At 35.9% G+C, this 21,388-nt stretch overlaps 3 protein-coding genes across 3 annotated transcripts; 2 read left to right on the top strand and 1 right to left on the bottom strand.

The window, feature by feature from the left end:
- Positions 1 to 1,538: 1,538 nt before the first annotated feature.
- On the bottom strand, positions 1,539 to 3,105 carry LOC132311243 (probable polyamine transporter At3g13620). The gene has a single exon (XM_059809071.1). It carries the CDS (start codon positions 3,088 to 3,090, stop codon positions 1,672 to 1,674), a length of 1,419 nt encoding a protein of 472 aa, XP_059665054.1. The 5' UTR covers positions 3,091 to 3,105; the 3' UTR covers positions 1,539 to 1,671.
- An 804-nt stretch (positions 3,106 to 3,909) lies between these two features.
- LOC132311241 (uncharacterized) lies at positions 3,910 to 8,860 on the top strand. The gene is made up of 4 exons (XM_059809069.1): positions 3,910 to 3,979; positions 4,103 to 4,255; positions 6,893 to 7,276; positions 7,787 to 8,860. The coding sequence occupies exons 2-4, from the start codon at positions 4,105 to 4,107 to the stop codon at positions 8,491 to 8,493; spliced, it is 1,242 nt and encodes a 413-aa protein (XP_059665052.1). The 5' UTR covers positions 3,910 to 3,979; positions 4,103 to 4,104; the 3' UTR covers positions 8,494 to 8,860.
- A 122-nt stretch (positions 8,861 to 8,982) lies between these two features.
- On the top strand, positions 8,983 to 10,243 carry LOC132311242 (uncharacterized). Its single transcript, XM_059809070.1, has 2 exons — positions 8,983 to 9,404; positions 9,490 to 10,243. The coding sequence occupies exons 1-2, from the start codon at positions 8,996 to 8,998 to the stop codon at positions 10,155 to 10,157; spliced, it is 1,077 nt and encodes a 358-aa protein (XP_059665053.1). The 5' UTR covers positions 8,983 to 8,995; the 3' UTR covers positions 10,158 to 10,243.
- Positions 10,244 to 21,388: the final 11,145 nt, after the last annotated feature.

Here is a 21,388-nt window from a genome sequence, read left to right as displayed (position 1 = left end):
GGAGGAGTGGATAAGAAGGTTTGGAGCAAATCCAAAAGATGATGGGTCCTTTACGGTAAAGTCAGATTATCAAATTGCTTTGAAGGTGTAATTATCAAGAAATGAGGGAGTTATGTACTAAATTGAAACATCAGAGCAATAAATTAAGTGTTACATTTTCTTCATGTGTGGTGCTAAATTGCTAATAGGCCAAATTCAGCAGACAAAAAAAGATTTTTTTTGAACTTAATTGTTTATCAAAGCTGCAGAGGACAGATTATCAAAGCTGCACTATATTTCTTCCCTTTCACAACAAACATCAAGCAATTAAATGGGCTCTTCAATGGGAATATACAGGCAACTGACCATTGAAGATGAGTATAAGGTGCTTATTACTTCTCCAAAAATTGCAAATTTAGTGGCAGCAATCAAAGAGGACATCAATTGAGTCAACTGGATGCAGTGAGGAGTGTGTATGCCCTTTTTTTTTTTTTTTTTTTTTTTTTTTTTTTTTTTGTGGTTTTTACACGATATTCCAAAACATAACAAAACTGTATTAGTTTATCATAAAGCATCCATGGATTAAAATCCGTAAATTATCTATTTTATAAAATTATGCTTTCTTCCTTTGGTTTAAAAAAAAAAAAAAAAAAAAGAAAAAAAAAAGCACGAATATAAACAAAAATATAAGAGAAAGGGGACATACCCCTATGTGCCGGATCAGCAAAACAACTATAATACCAAATGGAAGGCAATCATACAAGCGCACGTAGAGGATAAGCGAGAACAAAAAAAAAAAAAAAAAAAAATATATATATATATATATAATGCGTTTGCAGGTCAAAATTTTTTTTTCTTTTCCTGAATGTGGAAATTTTTTATAAAATAAGAACAATGGTACATAGGGAAGTGATAAAAAACAAAAGGATCACCAAAAGGAAAACTTAAAGAGAGTAGGTCAGGGCATACCCCAAAACTACATCAAGAAAAGCAACTTGACATCAAGAACTAGAATCAAAATAAGGCCATAGCAATCTTATGTGGAGGCAATGCATCCCCATCATGACATCTATTGTTTATTTCAGCCCAGATTCTCCAGAGAATGGCAGTGAATCAGCACCTAAGTCAGACCTGTTTTGCAAATGGGCAGCACCAAAACAGATGGTCTCCGGTATCAGAACCTCCAAAACAGTTGTGACATATGGAAGAACCAATGGGAACTCTCTTTCTGACGTTAAAGTAAGAGGGGGATGAATTCTGCATGATGAGATAACCATGGACTAGGCACACCACGGGCTCTGCAAACATGCTTCCACTTAATTGTGTCTTCAGAAGTGGAATTGGCGTGATGTTGAAGGTATACACCAATTTCAGCATGCCAATGTTTGCAGGTCAATTAACTACTTATAATCTGTTAATTTCCGTCTTTTTTTGTTTCTTTAATTCCCAATCATATCATGCAATATTCCAGGTCAATTAACATGGTAATGTAAATGCTATATATAACCATTTCAAAATCACAAACACAAAGGTTCTAAGGATTGGGACAGAAGATCATATTTTGCCTAAAACTGTTCATTAAATTCAGCTCAATAATGACTACATGAATGGAAATTCAAGTACTTTTTCAATTCATAAATTCTATACATAAGGACTCAAAAGAAGATAAAAAAAAAAAACAATTAATCAAACCTAATTTATATCCTCATCCTCATTTTTCTCACTACCATTGTGAAACCCAAGCCACATCTTTGATTTGCAAAACCTCATCAGGAAGTACCAACCAATCCCAACCACAGTCAACAAAGCACTCACCAAATATACATTCGTAGTAGCAACAATCATAACATACACCAAAAACCCAGATGGAACCAAGCACATGATCACCAAGCCCGGCATCGGCAGGGGAACTTTGTAAGGCCTCTTTGTCCTTGCCATCTTCCTCCTCAACCAAAGGAACGACGCGAATTCCAGCAACATTCCCAAACTGTACAAGAAATTCACCGAAGATATAATGTCCGCGAAATTCATGTATGAAACTGCTAATGCAACCAATGTTGACATCAAAATCCCAACCCAAGGTGTGTTGAACCATGTGGACCTTGCCCCAAAAGACCGAGGCACAACTCCTAAATCCGCCATACCAAGAATCTGATAAGCACAACTGCTCAATTGAGCTTCAAAAAGTCCAATCCCGGATAGAACTGCACCAATCTCAACACAATACTTCAACCATTTTCCCGCGATAATTTCTGCCACATCTGCAAAATACCCATCAACCCAATTCTCTTGATTTAGAGGAATAGCCCCAGTGGCAGCCAAGAGAGGGATCAAGTAAGCCAAACATGTCAAAATCCCAGCAGAGAATAGTGCCTTAGGGAATGTCTTTTGGGGTTGATCAACTTCACCAGCTAAAGTACTAGCATTGTCCCAGAAATTGAGATTCCAGAAAAGGGTATTAAAAAACAATGTCCAATCTTTTTTCACACCCTTCTGACCTAAACTGATCCACCTACTGGGATCAATTTTGGGGATTGAAATCAATGTCAAGACAATAAAAGGACAAAGTGAAACAATGCCTAAACCCACAGCAGTGTAGCCAACTATAGTCAAACCTGTATAGTTCAGAAATGATAGAAACAATGTAGAAAACAGAATTGCAAGGTAACGAGGTACACCTGAAGAGAAAATTGGGAATACCAATTTGAGATAATCAATGCAGAGAACTGGGTATGAGGCCAAATTGATGACACCACTGAGGAGTTTCCAAGAGCCCATGAGGGAGCCCCAGAAGGGACCAAAGGCCTTGTGAGCCCAGATGACGAAGCCGCCGTTGCCGGGGAAAGTGGTGGCCAGCTCCGCCGTGACAAGGGCTTCCGGGATGCTCCAGATGAAGGGGAAGATGAGGAATCCGAGGAGGGCGAGGAGGGGGCCGGCGGCCCCCACAGAGGCCTCTTCGCCGTAAGGGCCACCGGCCACCTCGAAGTAGATGAGGAAGACTAGTGGGAGTAGAGCTAGTTTGTTGGAGTTTTTGGTGGTTGTGGGTTCTTCTCGATTCTCTTGTTGAAGGAGAGATGGGTGGGATTGGGGAGAGGATTGAGAAGCTCCCATTGTTGATTGTCGTTTTTGTTCCAAAGATGTGGTTGTGGGTGCGGTGACTGGTAGTTGGATTTGAGGGTTCATTATTGGTTGATACGGAATATAGTATATACCTAGCTTTTTTCAAAAGAAAGTTACCACACTGGTAGTAACTTTTTCTTCTCAGCCACTGTGAAAATTACTGGAAACAATGGAGATTTATAGTATCAAATGATATACCAGTTGAGTCTTTGAAGACGAAACTATCAAGATATATTTGGATGACGTGAATTTAGGAAAGATTAGAGAGAGAGAGAGCTGCCCTGGTTGCCTGGTTGGGATGGTAAAAACTGGTTTATTATCTCTGATATTTTGGCTTTTTGGATGAAATCTACTACAATTTAGGATCCAACCTTATCATCATTCAACGTCTTTCAAATTTTCAATGCCATTGACAGCATGGTAATTAAGTAAAAGATGGAATGGAATGACCGGTAATACTTCCAGTGAGTGAAAGAACTATAATCTTACTGGGTCATTATTATTATTATTTTTAATAATTATTGTAATTTCTTGATAGATTCAAATAGATTCAACGACTTTATCTTATCTGGACAAAAATTACAAAATAAAAAATAAAAAATAAAAAGAACAAAATCTTTATTTTGTCCCTGATCATTTTATACACATTTTTCCCTAATTTGAAATCTACCATTTTTTAACAATTATTTGATTTTTAATTCTAAAAAAATAGGAAATTATTCTTAGGAAATTAAATTGAATAGATAATTTAAGGACCTTTGGGCTAATATTGGGCCGGCCCATCTCTATTTCAATAGATTTATATTGTGATAGAGAAATATCCATTTATCAAAAGAATTGGAAACTTACAAGCTCTTCCACCTCGGACCTCTCTGCCCAGGTGAGTCAAATGAATCTCTCTCTCAAACACACACACACACACACACACACACACAATATATGTGTATATTATGAGTTGATTAATTGGATAGCTAAGCGTATTTTTGAACTCAACAATTTGCAGGAATGGAATCACTTTTTGTGAGGCATTTGATTTGTGCAACACACCATACCTTTCCAAGTAGATGCCCATTAATCCCTACCCGTTCAAGAAGGATCCACACTCAAATTCGGCATTTTCGCTTCCATCTTTACTCGAAACAATCTGATTTCCTGGGTATGGAAGCTATTTCTGCATGATTAACTTTACTATTGTCCCATTCTCCATATATATGAAAGAAAACATTTGCTTTGAGCTTGTTCACTGAGAACCATATGTATTGAAATTGAAACTTTTTTGCGTCTTTCCAGAATTTATGCAATTTCTAGGAAAATATGTTGCTTTAGGACCTCTAGACATATTTTTTGAAAAATATTTTTATTTTTCTTTTATGTTTTGGTGTTTGGTTGTCATAAAATATTTAGGAAGAAAAAAAATAATAATAATAAAACGTAACAATAATAACTTATCCTCAATTTTGGACAAGTTATTTTATACGCCCCACTTGATGAACTTGACCTAGACTTTTGTCGAACACCGAAAAATAAAATAAAAAAATATTTTACGTGAAATAAACGGAGCCTAGGTTTGGCAGATTGTGGATACTTATACTCTTTTGATGTCAACTTTGATGCGAAGAGAAAAATATGACCAAATCAATTGTAGAAGATAACTGCTTTGTACCAAGTTGCTTTCATTTGTTATCGTTAATTTCTTGGTAAGTAACAAATTTTTAGTGTATTAGTGGAAGCTGATAATGGAATTAAAATGGGTTTTGTTCAGACTTTAATGTTTGTGAAAGCTAGGGACTATTTGAGGACGTTAGGAAGATTAACATTATAGCATTGAGAATTTAGATGGATTATGTTTTTATAATGGCATTGGCAAGCACACTCTTAGTTTGCTTTTGGTTGCTTAGTGGCATGTATTTTTACGGCCAACATATGTGACATTTTTACGAAGATCTCTTATTTAGTTTGGGGAAGAATCTGCCAAATCGGAGTCAGTCGATGGTCTCTTTTAGTTGTTTTAATTAAAAAAAAAAAAAAAAACAAAGGAGCTTGACTATTGCAAATATATTATTTCCATAAACCCCCTCCCCCCCACCCATGGGAGCATGGGTGGATAAAGTAAAAATGTTACTTTACTATATCATACTTTGTATTTGCTTGTTCCTCAAAAGTCAAAACTTGCAATTCTAGTGAAAAGAATGTTAGACAATTCTCTATGGGCTTATTTATTCATTTTTTCCCCCATTCAAGGAGTCTTGTTTCGTGTCACGATTCTAAGTTTCAATGTTTCATAAAGCAATCCTTTTCTTGGATTTCTGATCTCGTGAAAGGCGCACATAATCGCTTAGCTTTTGCACTCCCTTGGATGCCTAAATCACGTCTCTGAAATTGTGTTTTCTTTTTATGATAAAAGTATATTGTAGACTATTTACATTCTTGTTGTCTAGTTATTTATGTTTTAGAAATATCAATATGAGTAATTTCTGATACGATATGAAGTACAACAATTATATATCTCTATCTTTTCTCAGAATTTTGCACTCTAGTCTTAAAGATTCTCTAAATTAGCTTAAAATGACTTGTCTGATCTGCAACGAGTGTAAGATGCAGTTTGCATGAGTTTGCTAAACAACTGACTTCATAATTTTCTTGGATATCATTGTTTTGGTGGCTCCAATAGAAAAAAGCATGTTAGACAATTCTCTATGGACTTATTTATTCATTTTTTTCCTATTCGAAGAGTCTTGTTTCTGATCTCGTTAAAGGTGCACATAATAGCTGAGCTTTTACTCTCCCTTGGCTATTTCTGATACAATTTGAATTACAAAAATTACACATCTTTAGCTTTTCACAGAATTTTGCACTCTAGTCTTAAGGTTTCTCTAACTTAGCTTAAAATGACGTGTCTGATCTGCACCGAGTGTAAGATGCAGTTTGTATGAAGATTGCTAAACAATTGAAAACCAGATACTGCCTGCATTTTAGAATTCAACAAGGTCTTTGTCAAGGTTGCAAAGAAGTTCTTCATCAAATAAAGTTCCCAAGCTAAACAAGGGAGGGAAAATAATACTGATAATAACTTAACTTTCTACTTTATAAACACAATGAGGTTGCTCTCAGGCAATGACCCCTAATACTAATTTATATTCCCAAGGAATAATTAGAAAACATTAATATTGATTAAAAGTGGCAATGAACCAAAAAATGAGACAGAGGACTAATTATATGTGCAGAATACAAGCACCACTGGATAAGTATGTTCTGATTACTATGTGGTTCTTAGTTTGGGTTTGTTAAACGTGTTAATTAATCCACAGCTTTCAACAAGCCTACTCTTTCATCTATTTATCCTTCAAGCCATTCAAACTTTTTATGGGTTACATGGGGCTTCTTCCATTTTTGAGATTTGTAAAAGAGATATAGGTGTAGAGCTATATCAAAATGAACAACTTCTGCAGTAGTGAAGTCAAAGTTCTGCAGCATTTTTATGAGCAGCAAATAATAGTTACAAATGCTTTTAAAGCAAGCTATCAGATTAAATTTGAAATCTTAATCTGATCAATTGAAAGTCATAGGTTTCAACTGTTTACTGTTCTGGACCTTCAAATACTATGGTTACATGGAAATAAAATGGGCAGTGTTTAGATCATCTTGTTGATCTGAGCACCCCATCCAACTTAATGTAATAAACTAGTATAGACACACACCAAATTGTTTCTTTTACAACTGTACTAGCATTAAATTCTGCCAACTCTCTTAATATGTCATTCATTTTCAGTAATATACCTAGTTTCTGATTCAGATTTTCAGGGCTATGCAAAGCCTTCACGTCTTTTGCCTGCCACCGAAGTGGACGTTTACACGGATTCCATACTGGAGAAGGTGGTTACATCTTCCAAATTGGGCGCTTCTGAGTCTTTGTTCAAAGTCAAGCTATGCACAAGTAGCATGTTTGGATCAGGTCTGAGTGACTTAAACGCTGGAATACTGCTTTGTTTGATAGATGAAAACGGAGACTCAATCTTACACAGGATATCAGCCAGTTCTATGAGAGATCATACTATGCAATTAGAGGAGGAGGTTGTTTCTGATGTACTCCATTTCCAAAGAGCTTCCGTTGATGAGTTCACCTTTGAGGGACCTAAACTGGGAAAAATTGAAGCTCTTTGGATCAGTCTTGAATCAGGTTAGTCTCTTCTGGTAATAAGGACTTCCAATCAGAAGCAGACACAATGCTTAGAATCTTCTCCTGGCCCAACTCAGTTTGTACAGAACATACCATGACAATTGAACACACGCAGATAGAGCCCAGTTACATTGATTAGATTCCGTTTGATTTCTCTACATAATAAGTTAACTTGAATACCCCAGATGGAGGCATATCTCCGGGGTTTATAAATCTTTAACAATAGTATAAATTGGATGGTTCCAGGATTTTGGACAATATGAACATATAAACAACCAGCTTCTTCTATTTCAATTATTATTTCAGCATGTATAAGCCATGTCCAAAGCTATAATAAGATAAAAAAATTAACGTGACACCTATTTGATGGAATGGTTGAGACATTATTTATGGTTACAATTATAGCTACCATGCACAGAGTTTGAATATTGGTTTATTTTTTAAATTTTTTTTATTTTTTATACGTTAATCAAATCAACTTATCCTCTTAATTCATATTTCCAATGTCAGGTCAATGGAGATTTGGGGGTGCGAGCTTAACTGTTGTTATTTGTGAGTTTCAACCTCCTACAGAAGCAAATGACAGAAAAGAACTTCGGCATATTGCTTTACAGTACGACTTTGAAGACGATGATATTTTGCTCGGCGAGGGAAGTGACATTTCAATGGTGGAACTTAGACCCAGCCTAGTTACTGAGTTTTCTGGAGAAAACTTCTCCTTGTTAAGCAAAAACCTCCTGCAATCATCCTCACCTGCCAGTTACGGTATATCAAATGAAGAAAGCATGAGGGAGTATGAAAATTTGAAGTCATCCTTGTTATTTTATGATGCTATGCTTATCCTTGCTGGTTCATCAATTGTATCCTTCTCAGCTGGGGAAAATGCTGCATTTGCATTCTTAACTGGTGGGGTCGTTGGCTTCTTATATCTATTATTGTTGCAAAGGTCTGTCGATGGATTACCGGCACCTACATCAACTACAATGAACAGAACGGTCAATTTCAATGAAATTTTTGGAAGATTAAAGAGTCCGCCAAGCCTATTATTGGCATTATTGTTTGCCGCTATTGCAGTGAAATATGGGTCGGGAGATGGTGCCATTCTGTTGACGCCAAAAGAATTCGTGTCTGGAATGGCGGGGTTTCTTGCATGTAAAGTGGCTGTGGTGTTGGCAGCACTCAAACCCATGCCATGGAGTCTTAAGGAGAACAAATGATAGGATATTCTTCCATTTTTCTACTTCAAGAGAGACAGACAGCTGGATTTGATCGAGTACAGAAAATACCCAAAGGATGTGCTCATCCAAGAAAACATCCGTACTCAGTACATGTCTCATATTTGTAAATAACAAGTTTTAGCATAAAATATTTCGTGCAAGTCCTATACTTGTAAATAAGAGGAAACGATGACAAGTTTTAGTATAAAGTATTTCGTGACAAGTCTTGCTTGTAAATAATTTCGGAGGAAACGATGACAAGTTTTAGCACATAAGTACTCCGTGACAAGTCTTAGTATAAAGTTTAGGATAGAGTACAGAGAGAGGTTCATGCATAATTTGAATATTCTTGTATCTGTTGTGTATACAATTGCTTTTAAAGCAACCTATCAGATTCAATTTGAATCATAATCTGATCAATTCAAATTCTATGGTTACATGGAAATAGAATGGGCATTGTTTAGATCATCCTGTTGATCTAGCCGCCCCACCCGACGTAAATATGTCATCCATCTCAGAAATATACCTAGTTTCTGATTCAGATTTTCAGAGCTATGCAAAGCCTGTCACCGAAGTGGACGACTGCACGGATTCCATACTAGAGAAGGTGGTTACATCTTCCAAATTCGGGGGTTCTGTGTCTTTGTTCAAAGTCAAGCTGTGCACCAGTAGCACCTACGGATCAGGTTTGAGCAACTTAAACGCTGGAATTCTGCTTTGTTTGATAGATGAAAATGGAGACTCGATCTTTCACAGGATATCAGCTAGTTCTATGAGAGACCATACTAAGCAACCGGAGGAGAAGGTTGTTTCTGATGTACTCCATTTCCAACGAGCTTCCGTTGATGAGTTCACCTTCGAGGGACCTAAACTAGGAAAAATTGAAGCTCTTTGGATCAGTGTTGAATCAGGTTAGTCTCTTCATTAACTGGTGTTGGCCTTTGCGTTAACCAAGTTTAACTTTATATATTTCTTAATTCATATTTCCAATGTCAGGTCAATGGAGATTGGGGGGTGTGAGCTTAACTGTTATTTGTCAGTGTCAACCTCTTCCCACAGAAGCAAATGACGGAAAAGAAATTCAGTATATTGCTTTGCAGTACGACTTTGAAGATGACGACATTCCGCTCGGTGATCAGGGAAGTGGCATGTCTACGGTGGAGCTTAGACCTAGTCTAGTTACGGAGTTTGCTGGAGAAAACTTTACCTCGTTAAGCAAAAAACTCCTGCAATCAACGTCATCTGCAAGGCACGCTACATCAAATGAAGAGTGTGCAAATTTGAAGTCGTCCTTGCTATTTTACGACGCCATGCTCGTCCTTGCTGGTTCGTCGATTGCATCCTTCTCATTCGGGGAAAATGCTGCATTTGCTTTCTTAACTGGCGGCGTTGTTGGCTTCTTATATCAGTTATTGTTGCAAAGGTCCGTTGATGGATTACGGGCTCCTGCGTCGACTACAATGAACAGGACGGGGAATTTCATTGAAGTTTTTGGAAGATTAAAGAGTGGGTCAATCCTAGTGCTACTATTGCCATTATTGTTTGCCACAATTGCAGTGAAATATGGTGCCGTCGAAGAAGTCGTGTCTGGGATGGTGGGGTTTCTTACATGTAAAGTGGCTGCGGTGTTGGCGGCAATCAAACCTATGCCATTCAGTCTTTAATTAGGAGAACAAGTGTTAGGATATTCTTGAAAAATGAAGATTTAATAAAAAAAATTATATTCTATTCCAATCCTGACAATGAATAAATGTTGATACAAAAATAAGATATTTATTAGTAAAAAATAGTCCAATTAGATTTAAAGATTTCAAATTTTCAAAAGATGAAAACTTTTAGGCATTTTTTCGTTGCACATTATATTCAAAAATTACCAAATGGAGATGACTCGTCTATTAAATTTTTTTTTTTTTTTTTTTTTTTTTGATAAATTGCACTTACACCCCCTAAGGTTTGGGTTTACAAAGCATTAGTTTACATTGACACCTCTTGAGTTTTCAAACGTTTACATAAACACCCCCTTTATCTGAAAAAATGACCATTTTAACCTTTGACTTGGTCAACAAATACATAAAAGGATAAATTACTAATATAACCTTATAAACTAAATTTTAAAGGACCAAAATACCCTTCATTTTACATTCTCTCTCCAACCCACCATACCCTCTATCTCTTACATACACTACCCGATACCCACAACATATACCCTCTATGTCTCTATCCTTCCTATACCCTCTCTGTCCTGACACCACCCACCACCATCACCGCCCCTTTCATAAGAAACCCACCATACCACCGTCGTCGCCACCAACAATCAGAAGCAACCCCCACCACTATCGTCGATCAAGCGACGAGATCAAAGGCAAAAGCCACCACCGCTCACGAATCAAAAAAACCCACCACTGCCGTCACCACCAACAATTAGAACCACCACCACTGCTCGCGAATTAAAGGCATGATTGACGATTGTAGTGGCAACAAAGATTTGCTCGGTGATGCCAACAGTTTCGACAATTGCAGCGGCGAACACAGATCTTCTCTTCGCCGCCGGTAATTTCGCGTGGGTAGGGTTAAGATCGGGCTCTGTGGTCCAAGAACTTGCTCTGGTAGTGTATGGGTGTGTGGGTATGGCGGTGGTTGTGGTGGGGTGTGTGGGTTTGACCCAGATGCGCTGTGTGTGGTGGCGGGTGTTATGGTTGTGGTGTGCGATGGTTGTGGCGGTGGTTGTGTTGTGCTGGTTGTGGCAGTGTGTGGTGGTTGTGGCGGTGGCTGTGTTGTGTTTGATGTGGCGGTGTGCGATGATTGCAACGGTGTGCGTGGGTTGCAGTGGCGTATATATGGGTGTGGCGGTAGGGGGTGAGAGGGGAATACAAAATATTGATTAGGGTTATTTTTGTCAATTAACAAGTTCAGGGGTAAAAATGACTTTTGAAACCTCAGGGGGTGTGAACTAGTATGTTGACCCTCCATTGATTGGCATTAACCCAAACTTCAGGGGGTGTGAGTGCAATTGGCATTAACCCAAACCTCAGGGGGTGTGAGTGCAATTTACCCTTTTTGTTTTTAGTTAGCACTCTCACACACAATGAGGTAAGGAACTGATACCGCTAAACCAGTAACCCATTCAAAAGATTTTGATAGAATACTTTGTTTTTGTTGCAAGTTGTTTAACTCAAAGTATAACACAAGTCAATTAGCTAATGATAGAATTAAGGATTAGAAAAATTGTAGTGCTAAGCTTAAAAATCAAGAAACAATTAATGAGCATACTACTAACATGAACTCTTGGGTAAATTTAGAAGCAAGGTTGTTAAAGAATAAGGCAATTGATAAAAATTTCCAAAATCAAGAAAAGAAAAAATCATTAGAAAAAAGTTTTACAAAGAATTATTCGTAAAAAAATCTTGCCAAAAATAATTTGGCATTTCGTAAAAAAATGAGAAATGCCTTTAAAGGAAATGATGTGTATATATATATATATATGTTCATTCCTATGTCTTCAATATCACACACAAGTTTTAGTATAAAGTATCACGTGACAGATAAGACATTTCTAGGCATATTGAAGTAAAAGTGAGCTAAAATTGCGTCTGCCGGGAGTCGAACCGGGTCTATTGCTTGGAAGGCAATTATCCTAGCCGTTGGACTACAAACGCTGGATTGTGACATGTGACTTTTTTTTTTTTTTTTTAACACCAGGAACTCCCTTAAGCAGGGCCCTTCGGGACCTATCCTAGGCTACAAACCTGGGGTGCAGAGTCTCGCCCCAAGGATACGTATTATTCATAACTACGTATTATTCATTTGGTTTTTCCTTTATTAACCCTGTATTTTTCGTCCTTTCTCTACCGCTTCAGCTTATGAGGCGGAAGTGTTGGTCTGTCAGCGTGCGATTCTTTCTACTGTAGATTTGCATTTCTCTTACTTATGGTTTGAATCGGATGCTAAAGTTGTGGTGGAAGGAGTGTTATATGCAGTGTCTTGCCCGTCGGATATTGCTTCTATCTGTTTTGATATTGCTCGGGACTTGCGACAGTTTGCATCGGCTAAGTTGACTCATGTGCGACGTCAGGGTAATTGGGTGGCTCATGCTTTGGCTGCTTTTTCTCAGTCTGGGCTTATGTCGGATCAGTAGTTGTCTTCTGTTCCTCCTTCTGTAATCCCTTTTTGTGGTGGCAGATGGAGGGTCTTAGTGGGTTTTTGTTGTTTGGTTCCTTCTGTTGTGGTTGTATTTGCCTTGGACCAAACCCAAAAAAAAAAAAAAAAAAAAAAAAAAAAAAAAAAAAAAAAAAACTTCTGATATACTGTATTTGTGTAGCGGATTATTTTAATCTTCTGATATACTATTCATTAGATAGAGTTGATAAGTTTAAGTGTGACCTTCTACCATACAAATAGGTTAGAAAATTCAACTTAGGAATCATTTTTCATATATGACAGATACAAAATAATTCCAAAATCAAATGCGTGGAAAGAATTTTTTTGGGTGAAATTACAATCATTTTTATTTTGAAATATATTGACAATGAAAATGATTAGTACTTGGGTCCAACTACGTGTCTCAATAGATTTACGTAGTAAAATAAGCATCCAAAAGCAAAAATTAAGATTTAAAACATATGTCAAAAGCAAAAGTTAAGCAATTTCTAATTTAATTTTATCAATTGTCATAATTTTATTGGCCATATTAGCAAGTTGGATGAAACCTGGATTGGACCAAATTATTGTTCTAGAATCATATACAAACTTTATTTCTTTTCATTGAAACTCTTTATGGGAAAGGGAAAAACTACATGTAACTAAATTTATGAGTCTTAAATAAATATTTTTTAAAAGTTTAATTTTTATTTTGATTGAATTAAGCAAAATACTACCTAACTACAAATGCATCAAAATTTATTATTAAAGTTCAAAAATTTTCAATTAGCATCTATGTTTAAACGTTTTTCTATATCCGTTTCTAAGCCTCTATTTGTGGTTCATTCTATTAAAAATTTTCATTCTATGCTATTGGATTACACTCTTGCTTGTTTACGCAACAATGAGGTTTGTACTTTCATTACTTTTATTTGATCTGCTCACAACTTTTTATTATGGCCATCAGAAGCAATGTTCCGTAATAATATATATATATATATATATATATATATATATATATATATATACACATTTTATATTTAAAAAAAACCTCCGATTGCCAGAAGAAATCACGAGCTTCAACAATAAGAAGTGAGAAAGGTACACTAAAATGGGTGCATTCAAGCAAGTATTTCTAAGCATGAAATTAAAAAGAAAATGATTATATATATTGAACTTACTCATATAATTTCAAATGCTAAAAAAAAAAAAAAAGTTGTATTTAATTATATCTATTTTTAGTAAAGAAATAGGAAAAGAATGAATTATTAAATTTAATAATATAATTTTTTAATATTTATTTTTATTTTTTATATTTAAAATATGAATTTGTATTTAATTATATCCATTTTTAGTAAAAAAAATAGTAAAATAATGAACTATTAAATTTAATAATATAATTATTTAATATTTATTTTTGTTATTTATATTTAAAATAAAACTTCATAATATTTTTTTAGATTCAACTAATTATTAATTTAAGAGAAGCAAACAAAATAGTATTCTATCAAACAAACGAAAGAGATAGAGAAAGAGATAAGAGTACCTGGGTGGTGACCATAACAAAAAAGCAGGCAGGAAAGGTGAGCTTCCTCTTATACAAGAGTTTTTTTTTTTTTTCTACAAACAGAAGAAAAAACTAGCAGAGAATAGGACAGTAATCCAAACCCACAAACTTAAGCACCTCCTCTGGAAGTCAAGAGATGACAGAATTAGCACGCAAGCAAGATGAGGAGAGTGATGCAAGGGCATGGGCTGCTCGATTACCTTGCCGCCGTACATGAGAAACCTTAACCCACAAGAAGAGGTCCAAATCAGTGCGAATATCATAGATACATGGAACGATGACAGAAGGGCACGAAGAACACACTTGCAGAGCTTCCACAAGATTGTTAGCATCACATTCAAACCATACTTTCTGAAAATCAAAAACACGAGCACACATGACAGCAAGTCTAAAAACGAATGCTTCAGTCACCAATGGAGATGAAGCCGAAAATTGCTTAAAAACTACTTCCTTAAGAACCAAGCCTTCTGAATCTCTGAAAATAACTCCCCCACCCCCGAGGCCGGCTAATGGGTTGGTGTTGAGTTCATTGCATGCATGTATTTTATGTGTTATTGCAATGAGGTGTAGCCTTATGAGCCGAGATTGCAATAGGAGGTGTATGTGAGTGGACTATGAGTTTTGTAGTAATGGGCTAGCATTAGGACTGAGTTATGTATGGCACGGGTGAGTGACCATTTTGTGAGTAGATGAGTCACGTCTTGTAGAAAATATTGGTTTCGTCAAGGATTCGCGCAATAGGTTAGACTTATTGTGATTCGAGAACATCGTGAGTATTGATTCCTTTGGCATACAAGCGAGGTGTTAGAGTGGAGTTATGAGTTTGTGAGTCTCTTGCCTTGAGGAACTTTTGATTTGATTATTATAGGGATTAAGTCCTGGTGATTTTGTGACTTGGATTATACAGACTTGAGTGAGTATTTGAGGATTTAGGTCTTAAACATGTTGGTGATGATGTGATGATGTCATTGTTGTTTTAGTATGGGATTGGCTAAAATGGACCGGCGGGACATTTATGGACCATACCCTAGCTCGAAACAAAATGTCAGGACACCATTAAGCTTAGGGTAATGATTGTTCATGTCATTAGAGACACTTACTACTTCAAAAAGCTTCGTTAATAGCCTGAATGAGGATATGTCATAGGCTTGTTGTGATACCCTTCGATTCTAGAGCTACGGGTGATCAAGTCCGAGCACAGATCCGAGGGATACCAAACAATTAATATGTAATCAAGCAAGAATACAAAAGAATTAAAAATAAAATAATAAGCTAAAAGAATTCTAAATTAAAAATCCTCAAAAGATTATATATTAATATAATTTTAAACTTTCCAAATTCGTACAACTCGGGAATCCATCTAGTGGACCCCTAATAATCACAATCGAAAATTAAATACAGAACCATAATCCAAAACTAAATATGAAAGGAAATCCTACGTAGTCGGAGGAGTGAGTGACTGTATCTGCTCAGCACGATCAAGCTCTAAGCCTGGAACTGACGAATACCTGAAAAATAAGAGTGGGTCAGGCCCACATGCAAGTTCTTTCCTACTACAATCCATATAGAAACCCGATACGCAAATACATCCTAAATAGCTCGGCAATAACTAAAATAGTCCATATAGAAATAAATACACACTATAGGACGCTCATTAGTCCAATAGGTTTGTCTCAGCCTAAGTAGAGATACCATGCAAATCGCACATAACGTGGTCATGCGTACCTAGACCTACCAGGGAACAACAACTATGTCCAGTTATCCATCCTTAGCGATATACACACCCTAACTATGATCCTGAGACTCAAACTCATATCACGGTACCATAAGTATATGCATAAATCCTTCCTAATACAGAAAAATAAAGCAAACATCCGATATATCGTTCAACTGTTTTAATTGACAAGACATGTATCCATGTAGGATTTAAATGTTTTAGTTAATCTCTTCCGTATGTATGAATAGGTAGGATTTAGTGTTTTGATCTAATCCATCCCTAATAAGCCATCGTCTCATACCGGTGCATATAATGCATATGATTCATAAATAGTGCACACTCATTTGAACATCAAATACATCCAGAGACAAACATAATAGAAATCAGATATAGACAAGATCCTATTATGCATCCAGTATATGATTATAATCATAGAACCTCCGTTTAAATTGCTAGAGTAATGATAAACAATTTAAACTATTCATATTCATAAAATTGACCGAACATAAATTATAACAGTTCATCAATTAACATCCATAGTATGATATAATGATAACCAGAAGTATACACTGAGCACATTATATGAAATTCCAAAAGTATTCACATACTAGTCCAGTTCGTTTGCTAAAATAAAACTAGCAACTAAAACTTCTACACCTCCTGACAGCATGCAATTTAGTATCTAAAGTTCATGATGTCTATAACATAACCTAAACCAAGCTTTCTAGCCTTCATTAAATTATATATATCATTTATATAACATCCCAAATGTAACTTTCATACCAGTCCGTTTAATTTGCTAAAACAGACTAGCAATAAAATCTTTCTCCTTCATTGACAGCATGCATATTATTTTTCTATATTTCATGATGTCCCTTAATATTAGCACACTAGCATATACTAACTGTTTTAAGGTTTTAACAGGTTAATTTTAAACATTTAAAACCTCCCATCACTTTCCATAAATTACCTTTAAGCCCTTGGAACCAAAAACCCTCAGAAAACACCCCATAGGAGTGCACCAACAAGGGAGCCGGCTCCCCCTTCATGGAGCCTACTCTCACCCTCTTGGAGTCGGCTCTCCCTCATGGAGAGCTGTCTCTCTCACCTAGGGAGCCGGCTCCCTTCATTAGGGAGCCGGCTTTCTCCCTGAGAGCCGTGATCTGCCTCCTTCTTCTTCCTCGCTTCCGGTGAAGTGCATGTCCTCTGTCCCAATTTTTTTAGAGTTTGTATGATCGAATTTAAGTCCTAAAAGTCCTAGAGACTCCTCAAATTCCAATATAAATCGCTTGACAAAAATTTAAACCATAATTGAAATAGTTTATGTAAGAAAATCGATCTTAGTTAATTAAATATACAAACAATTACAGTTTGATATAACATGCATCAAATATCTATTTTAACGTTTGAATTAATTCCTGGAGACTATATAGCGTGCATAGAATACAGGTTTAAGGGAAGGAGTTAGAATAAAACTTGCCTTCGGTTTCAGTTTTGAAACCTTAAATCACCGACTCTGAATTCCGGCGAATCCCAAGACTGATCTCCACCTCTATTCACTGTTCTCCTCCTCTGTTGCCTCTTGGTTCCACCCACGAGCAACTCCCTTTCCATATTCCTTGAGCCTCTCTGCTTCCTCTCAAGTTTCTCTCTCTTTTCCTCCCAAATCCTTCTTTGTTTCTCTTTGCCATACAGTACTGAATAGGGTTCTCCAACCCTAGCAGACATAACCAAGAATATATATATACGGCTCAACCCTAAGTCGGATTATACGGTATATATATAAGCTTCCACTAAACCCTAATTCTAAACCCCAACTTGAATTACAAGTCGGCGACCATAATTACATAAAAATAAAACCCTACTACATACGACACATATAAATTACCAACTAATTTAGTCCACCTAAGCATACACAGAATTAAACAAATAAATTATATAAGCTACTAAATATTACACTTCAATTAAATCACCAATAATCAAATAAGTACATTAAATAAAAAATAAACAATTAATTTAAAACAAATAAACAATTATAATTAAACAATTAAAACAAATAAACAATTACAATTAATTTAAAACAAATACACAATTAATCAATTAAGCAAATAATTCAATAAAATATGCAATAAATCATTAATTAAAATACCGAGACTATCCTTTAAAAATTAGGGGTATTACACTTGTACAAGAGGCTGTTGATGCCACCTTACATATGAGGATGCTGAGGGTGGGTGCTAGTTACTGACAATGCTACCTTGCTAATGAGTATTGTGGGCAGGTCTTAGACTCCAACGAGGCTACCGTTCTTGTTAGTATGTGTTGACAGACACTAGTTGCTTGTCAGACTAGCATATCAAATATGGCTTGTTTGAGTTCGTAGCTTAGTCATCTCGAGTTATTACGCCTTTTGGAGTGTCTTTACACTTAACGCTTTAAGACCATTTGGTTTGGGAGTCGTTGGCTCAACGCTCGCCACATAGGGTAATTAGAGAGCTTAAGGGACTTGGACATTGCACGACCACACACACACACACACATATATATATATAATTAAAAAAAAAATGTTCAAATAAAATTCATGCCTTGGATTATTATTTCAAAAGACAAGTTAAGGATATGGAAGCCATTATATGAGCCATAGAAGGGTTAAAATGCATTATAAAATAGAATAAATATTCCGGTTCACTTTTAAGAAACTTGAGATGAATTCTATTGTAAATGAGATATTAAAGGTTGTGTATGTGGACCATTTTGTTGATCATGAATGCTAAAAATTATATAGTGTTTTGAGATATCATTGTATACATACTTGTTGTAGTCATCATGATAGAATCCTTCCCCAAAGTCATATGTTTCAACTTTACAAGAATAAGCTTGTTTGCTTAATGTTTGTGGGTGTCATTTTTAGTAAACCCTCACGAGACTTCACTCGTCCTCTATGGATACCTAGGGGTTTAAAAGGCTTATTGTATATGCTAAATGTAATCATCACTTCCACGAAAGAGGAGACGTCTTATTGTTATTTTTGCTAAGGGACTAGCAAAATGTAAATTTGGGGGTGTGATAAGCGCCCTTAATTGCATGGTTTAGTCTATTTAGTATGTTAATAAAGTGTGTTTTACATACTTTTGTGTTTATTTGTTATTTTCAGGGTTTATCTTTAAAATGGTATAAAAGCGGGATTTTAAGGGCTTTTAATAGATAAGGTATTTGGCGAGCTACGGAACTCGGCAAAATAGACTTAAGTCTAAGATCATACTTAGCCTGAAAATGAAGTCAGGCCCGGGAAGCTAATAAAAAAGAAGAAATAAACTATGAAGGTCAGAACCTGGCATCCGGACGCACTCTCCAAGTGCAATTCTGGCGTTTGGACGCCCTTTGTAAATTGGAACAACAAATTCAATTCAACAAAAGTTGAATTTTTAGTAGCCAGCTAAAAATGTGTCCGATTGCCCGGTGCCACAAGCCCCGCGAGCCAACGCCCAGTGCGCGCCAAGATAAGCACCTGGACACTCAGCGTCCGGACGACCTTCCTTACGTCCGGACGCACACCTACGAACTTTGAGTAAATTTGAAATTTCAGTTACTTTTCTCTTTCCTCTCCACATGAATGCACGATTATAATGGTTTCTGAACTGGATTATGCCAGAAGGAGTTATATACACATGTATAGAGTTGTATCACATATCATATATCAATTTGGAATTCAAAATTTGTAAGTTTCTAGAGAGAGAAAGTGAGGAATAGCTAGGGTTTTTGAGTGTTTTTGGGCTTGGCTGCCATGGAGCTGAAGATGGAGTCTTCCTTTTCAATCATTGGAGCTTATACCACCACCAGGATGAGCTAAATCCCCTCCTAGGGGATTGCGGTAGGCTTGATTAAGTAATCATGTAGTTTTGTAATTTAATTTGGGGATTTTTATTGTATGTGATGAGTTTCATGAATAAGAAGATGATGTATTCTCAATTTGTGTATTTACATTGAATTGATTTACAATCTAGGCAGAATATATATATATATATATATATATATATATATATATATATATATGTAAGTATATACACCATGTATTTCTTGTTTTAGAAGCATGATTATATATTTATATTCTTGATATCTTTGTATGTGACAATAAAGATTGAGTTCATGAAATGAGATTATAGGCATGTTTTATATGAATTTAGATAGATTATGCCAAGGGAAGATGAACCATGCTACACCCTTAGATTAAAGTAGTTAGGTAGATGGTTCATACCAACCAAAGATAGTCTATGTTAGAGAATTGATTTCATGTGCTAAAACTTGTAATATCAAGACCTTGATAAACCATGCCTATGGATGATGGCTCATACCACATCCTAGTTTAGGTGGATGAGTTATGCCAACCACAGATGGGTTATGCTTAGTCTTGAATTACATGAATTTCTAGAAAATTGTTGTGGTTGTTTTATACTTCTACATTTTAATATTACATGTAATTGTTTCCCTGTAATACCCCTAGTTTTAAAAAGGATAAAATTGGGATTTTTATTTATTTATTAATTAATTGATTTAATTAAGTGATTTAGTTGTTTTGTTTTTCTTAAGTGATTAATAGTGTGTATTTAAATTAATATTGTTTAATTGTGAATAGTGGGTATGTATTTAATTATTTATTGTCTTGAATTTATTTATGTGTTTTGAGTGATTATTTATTTGCTTTCCTTATTTGTTTTATGTGTAATTAATTTATTAGGTTTAGGGTGTTACGATTATGTAATTATGGGTGCCGACTTATAGGAGGTTGGAATTCGGGTAAAGTTTTTATGGTAGCCTATATATTTAACTTTACAAGTCTGCTAGGGTTAAAAACAAACCTATGCACGTAAGAATTCTTGAGAGAGAAAACAGAGGCACACATAATGGTTTTGAGAGGAAACTATATGGGCCACCAGTTAGGAGTTCAACCGTGACCTGAAGGTCGTATCAAGGAGGAAGGAGTGGATGGATTGTGGTATTGGAACTGAGCAGTAGGAAGGTTGCCGGTAGTCCGTTTGTCGGAAACTCCATAGACGACATTGTAAGGTTTCAAACCGAAACCTAAAGGCAAGTTTCATTCTATCTCCTTCCTGTAAACTTGTGTTATTTGCATTCTATATGGTCTCCAGGAAATTAATTTAACTTTAAAATGGAAGGTTAATACAAGATTATCAGACTGTAACCTGTTGCATGCTTAATTAACTGGTCTCAGTTCTCTTGCATAAATTGTGTTGTTTTCGGTTTGGATTTTTGTCAATTGATTTACATTGGAACATGAAGGGTTTCTAGGGTTGTTTAGACTCTGATTGAACCTTGTAAACTTTAAAAAAAAAATTCAGAACCGAAGGATGGAGTTCGCCGGTAGCAGAGAGGGCAAACAGGGGAAGCATAAACTGTTTCGTTTATGGTTTATGTTTTGTCAATTAATTCATATTGGAATTGGAGAAGCTTCTAGG

Source organism: Cornus florida, unplaced genomic scaffold, assembly GCF_030987335.1.
Source record: "Cornus florida cultivar Cherokee Brave unplaced genomic scaffold, ASM3098733v1 CherokeeBrave_3.0.0_Hap2_Chr06, whole genome shotgun sequence".
NCBI lineage: Eukaryota > Viridiplantae > Streptophyta > Magnoliopsida > Cornales > Cornaceae > Cornus > Cornus florida.
This window is presented reverse-complemented; position numbering and strand designations above follow the sequence as displayed.

What these genes read in the sequence shown, in the direction of transcription:
- LOC132311242 (XM_059809070.1), top strand. Translation starts at nt 8,996, where the DNA reads ATGTCATCCATCTCAGAAATATACCTAGTTTCTGATTCAGATTTTCAG. An exon ending in TTGGATCAGTGTTGAATCAG is followed by an intron (nt 9,405 to 9,489) that starts GTTAGTCTCTTC and finishes TTCCAATGTCAG; the next exon opens with GTCAATGGAGATTGGGGGGT.
- LOC132311243 (XM_059809071.1), bottom strand. Translation starts at nt 3,090, where the DNA reads ATGGGAGCTTCTCAATCCTCTCCCCAATCCCACCCATCTCTCCTTCAA.
- LOC132311241 (XM_059809069.1), top strand. Translation starts at nt 4,105, where the DNA reads ATGGAATCACTTTTTGTGAGGCATTTGATTTGTGCAACACACCATACC. An exon ending in GAAACAATCTGATTTCCTGG is followed by an intron (nt 4,256 to 6,892) that starts GTATGGAAGCTA and finishes TTTCTGATTCAG; the next exon opens with ATTTTCAGGGCTATGCAAAG. An exon ending in TTGGATCAGTCTTGAATCAG is followed by an intron (nt 7,277 to 7,786) that starts GTTAGTCTCTTC and finishes TTCCAATGTCAG; the next exon opens with GTCAATGGAGATTTGGGGGT.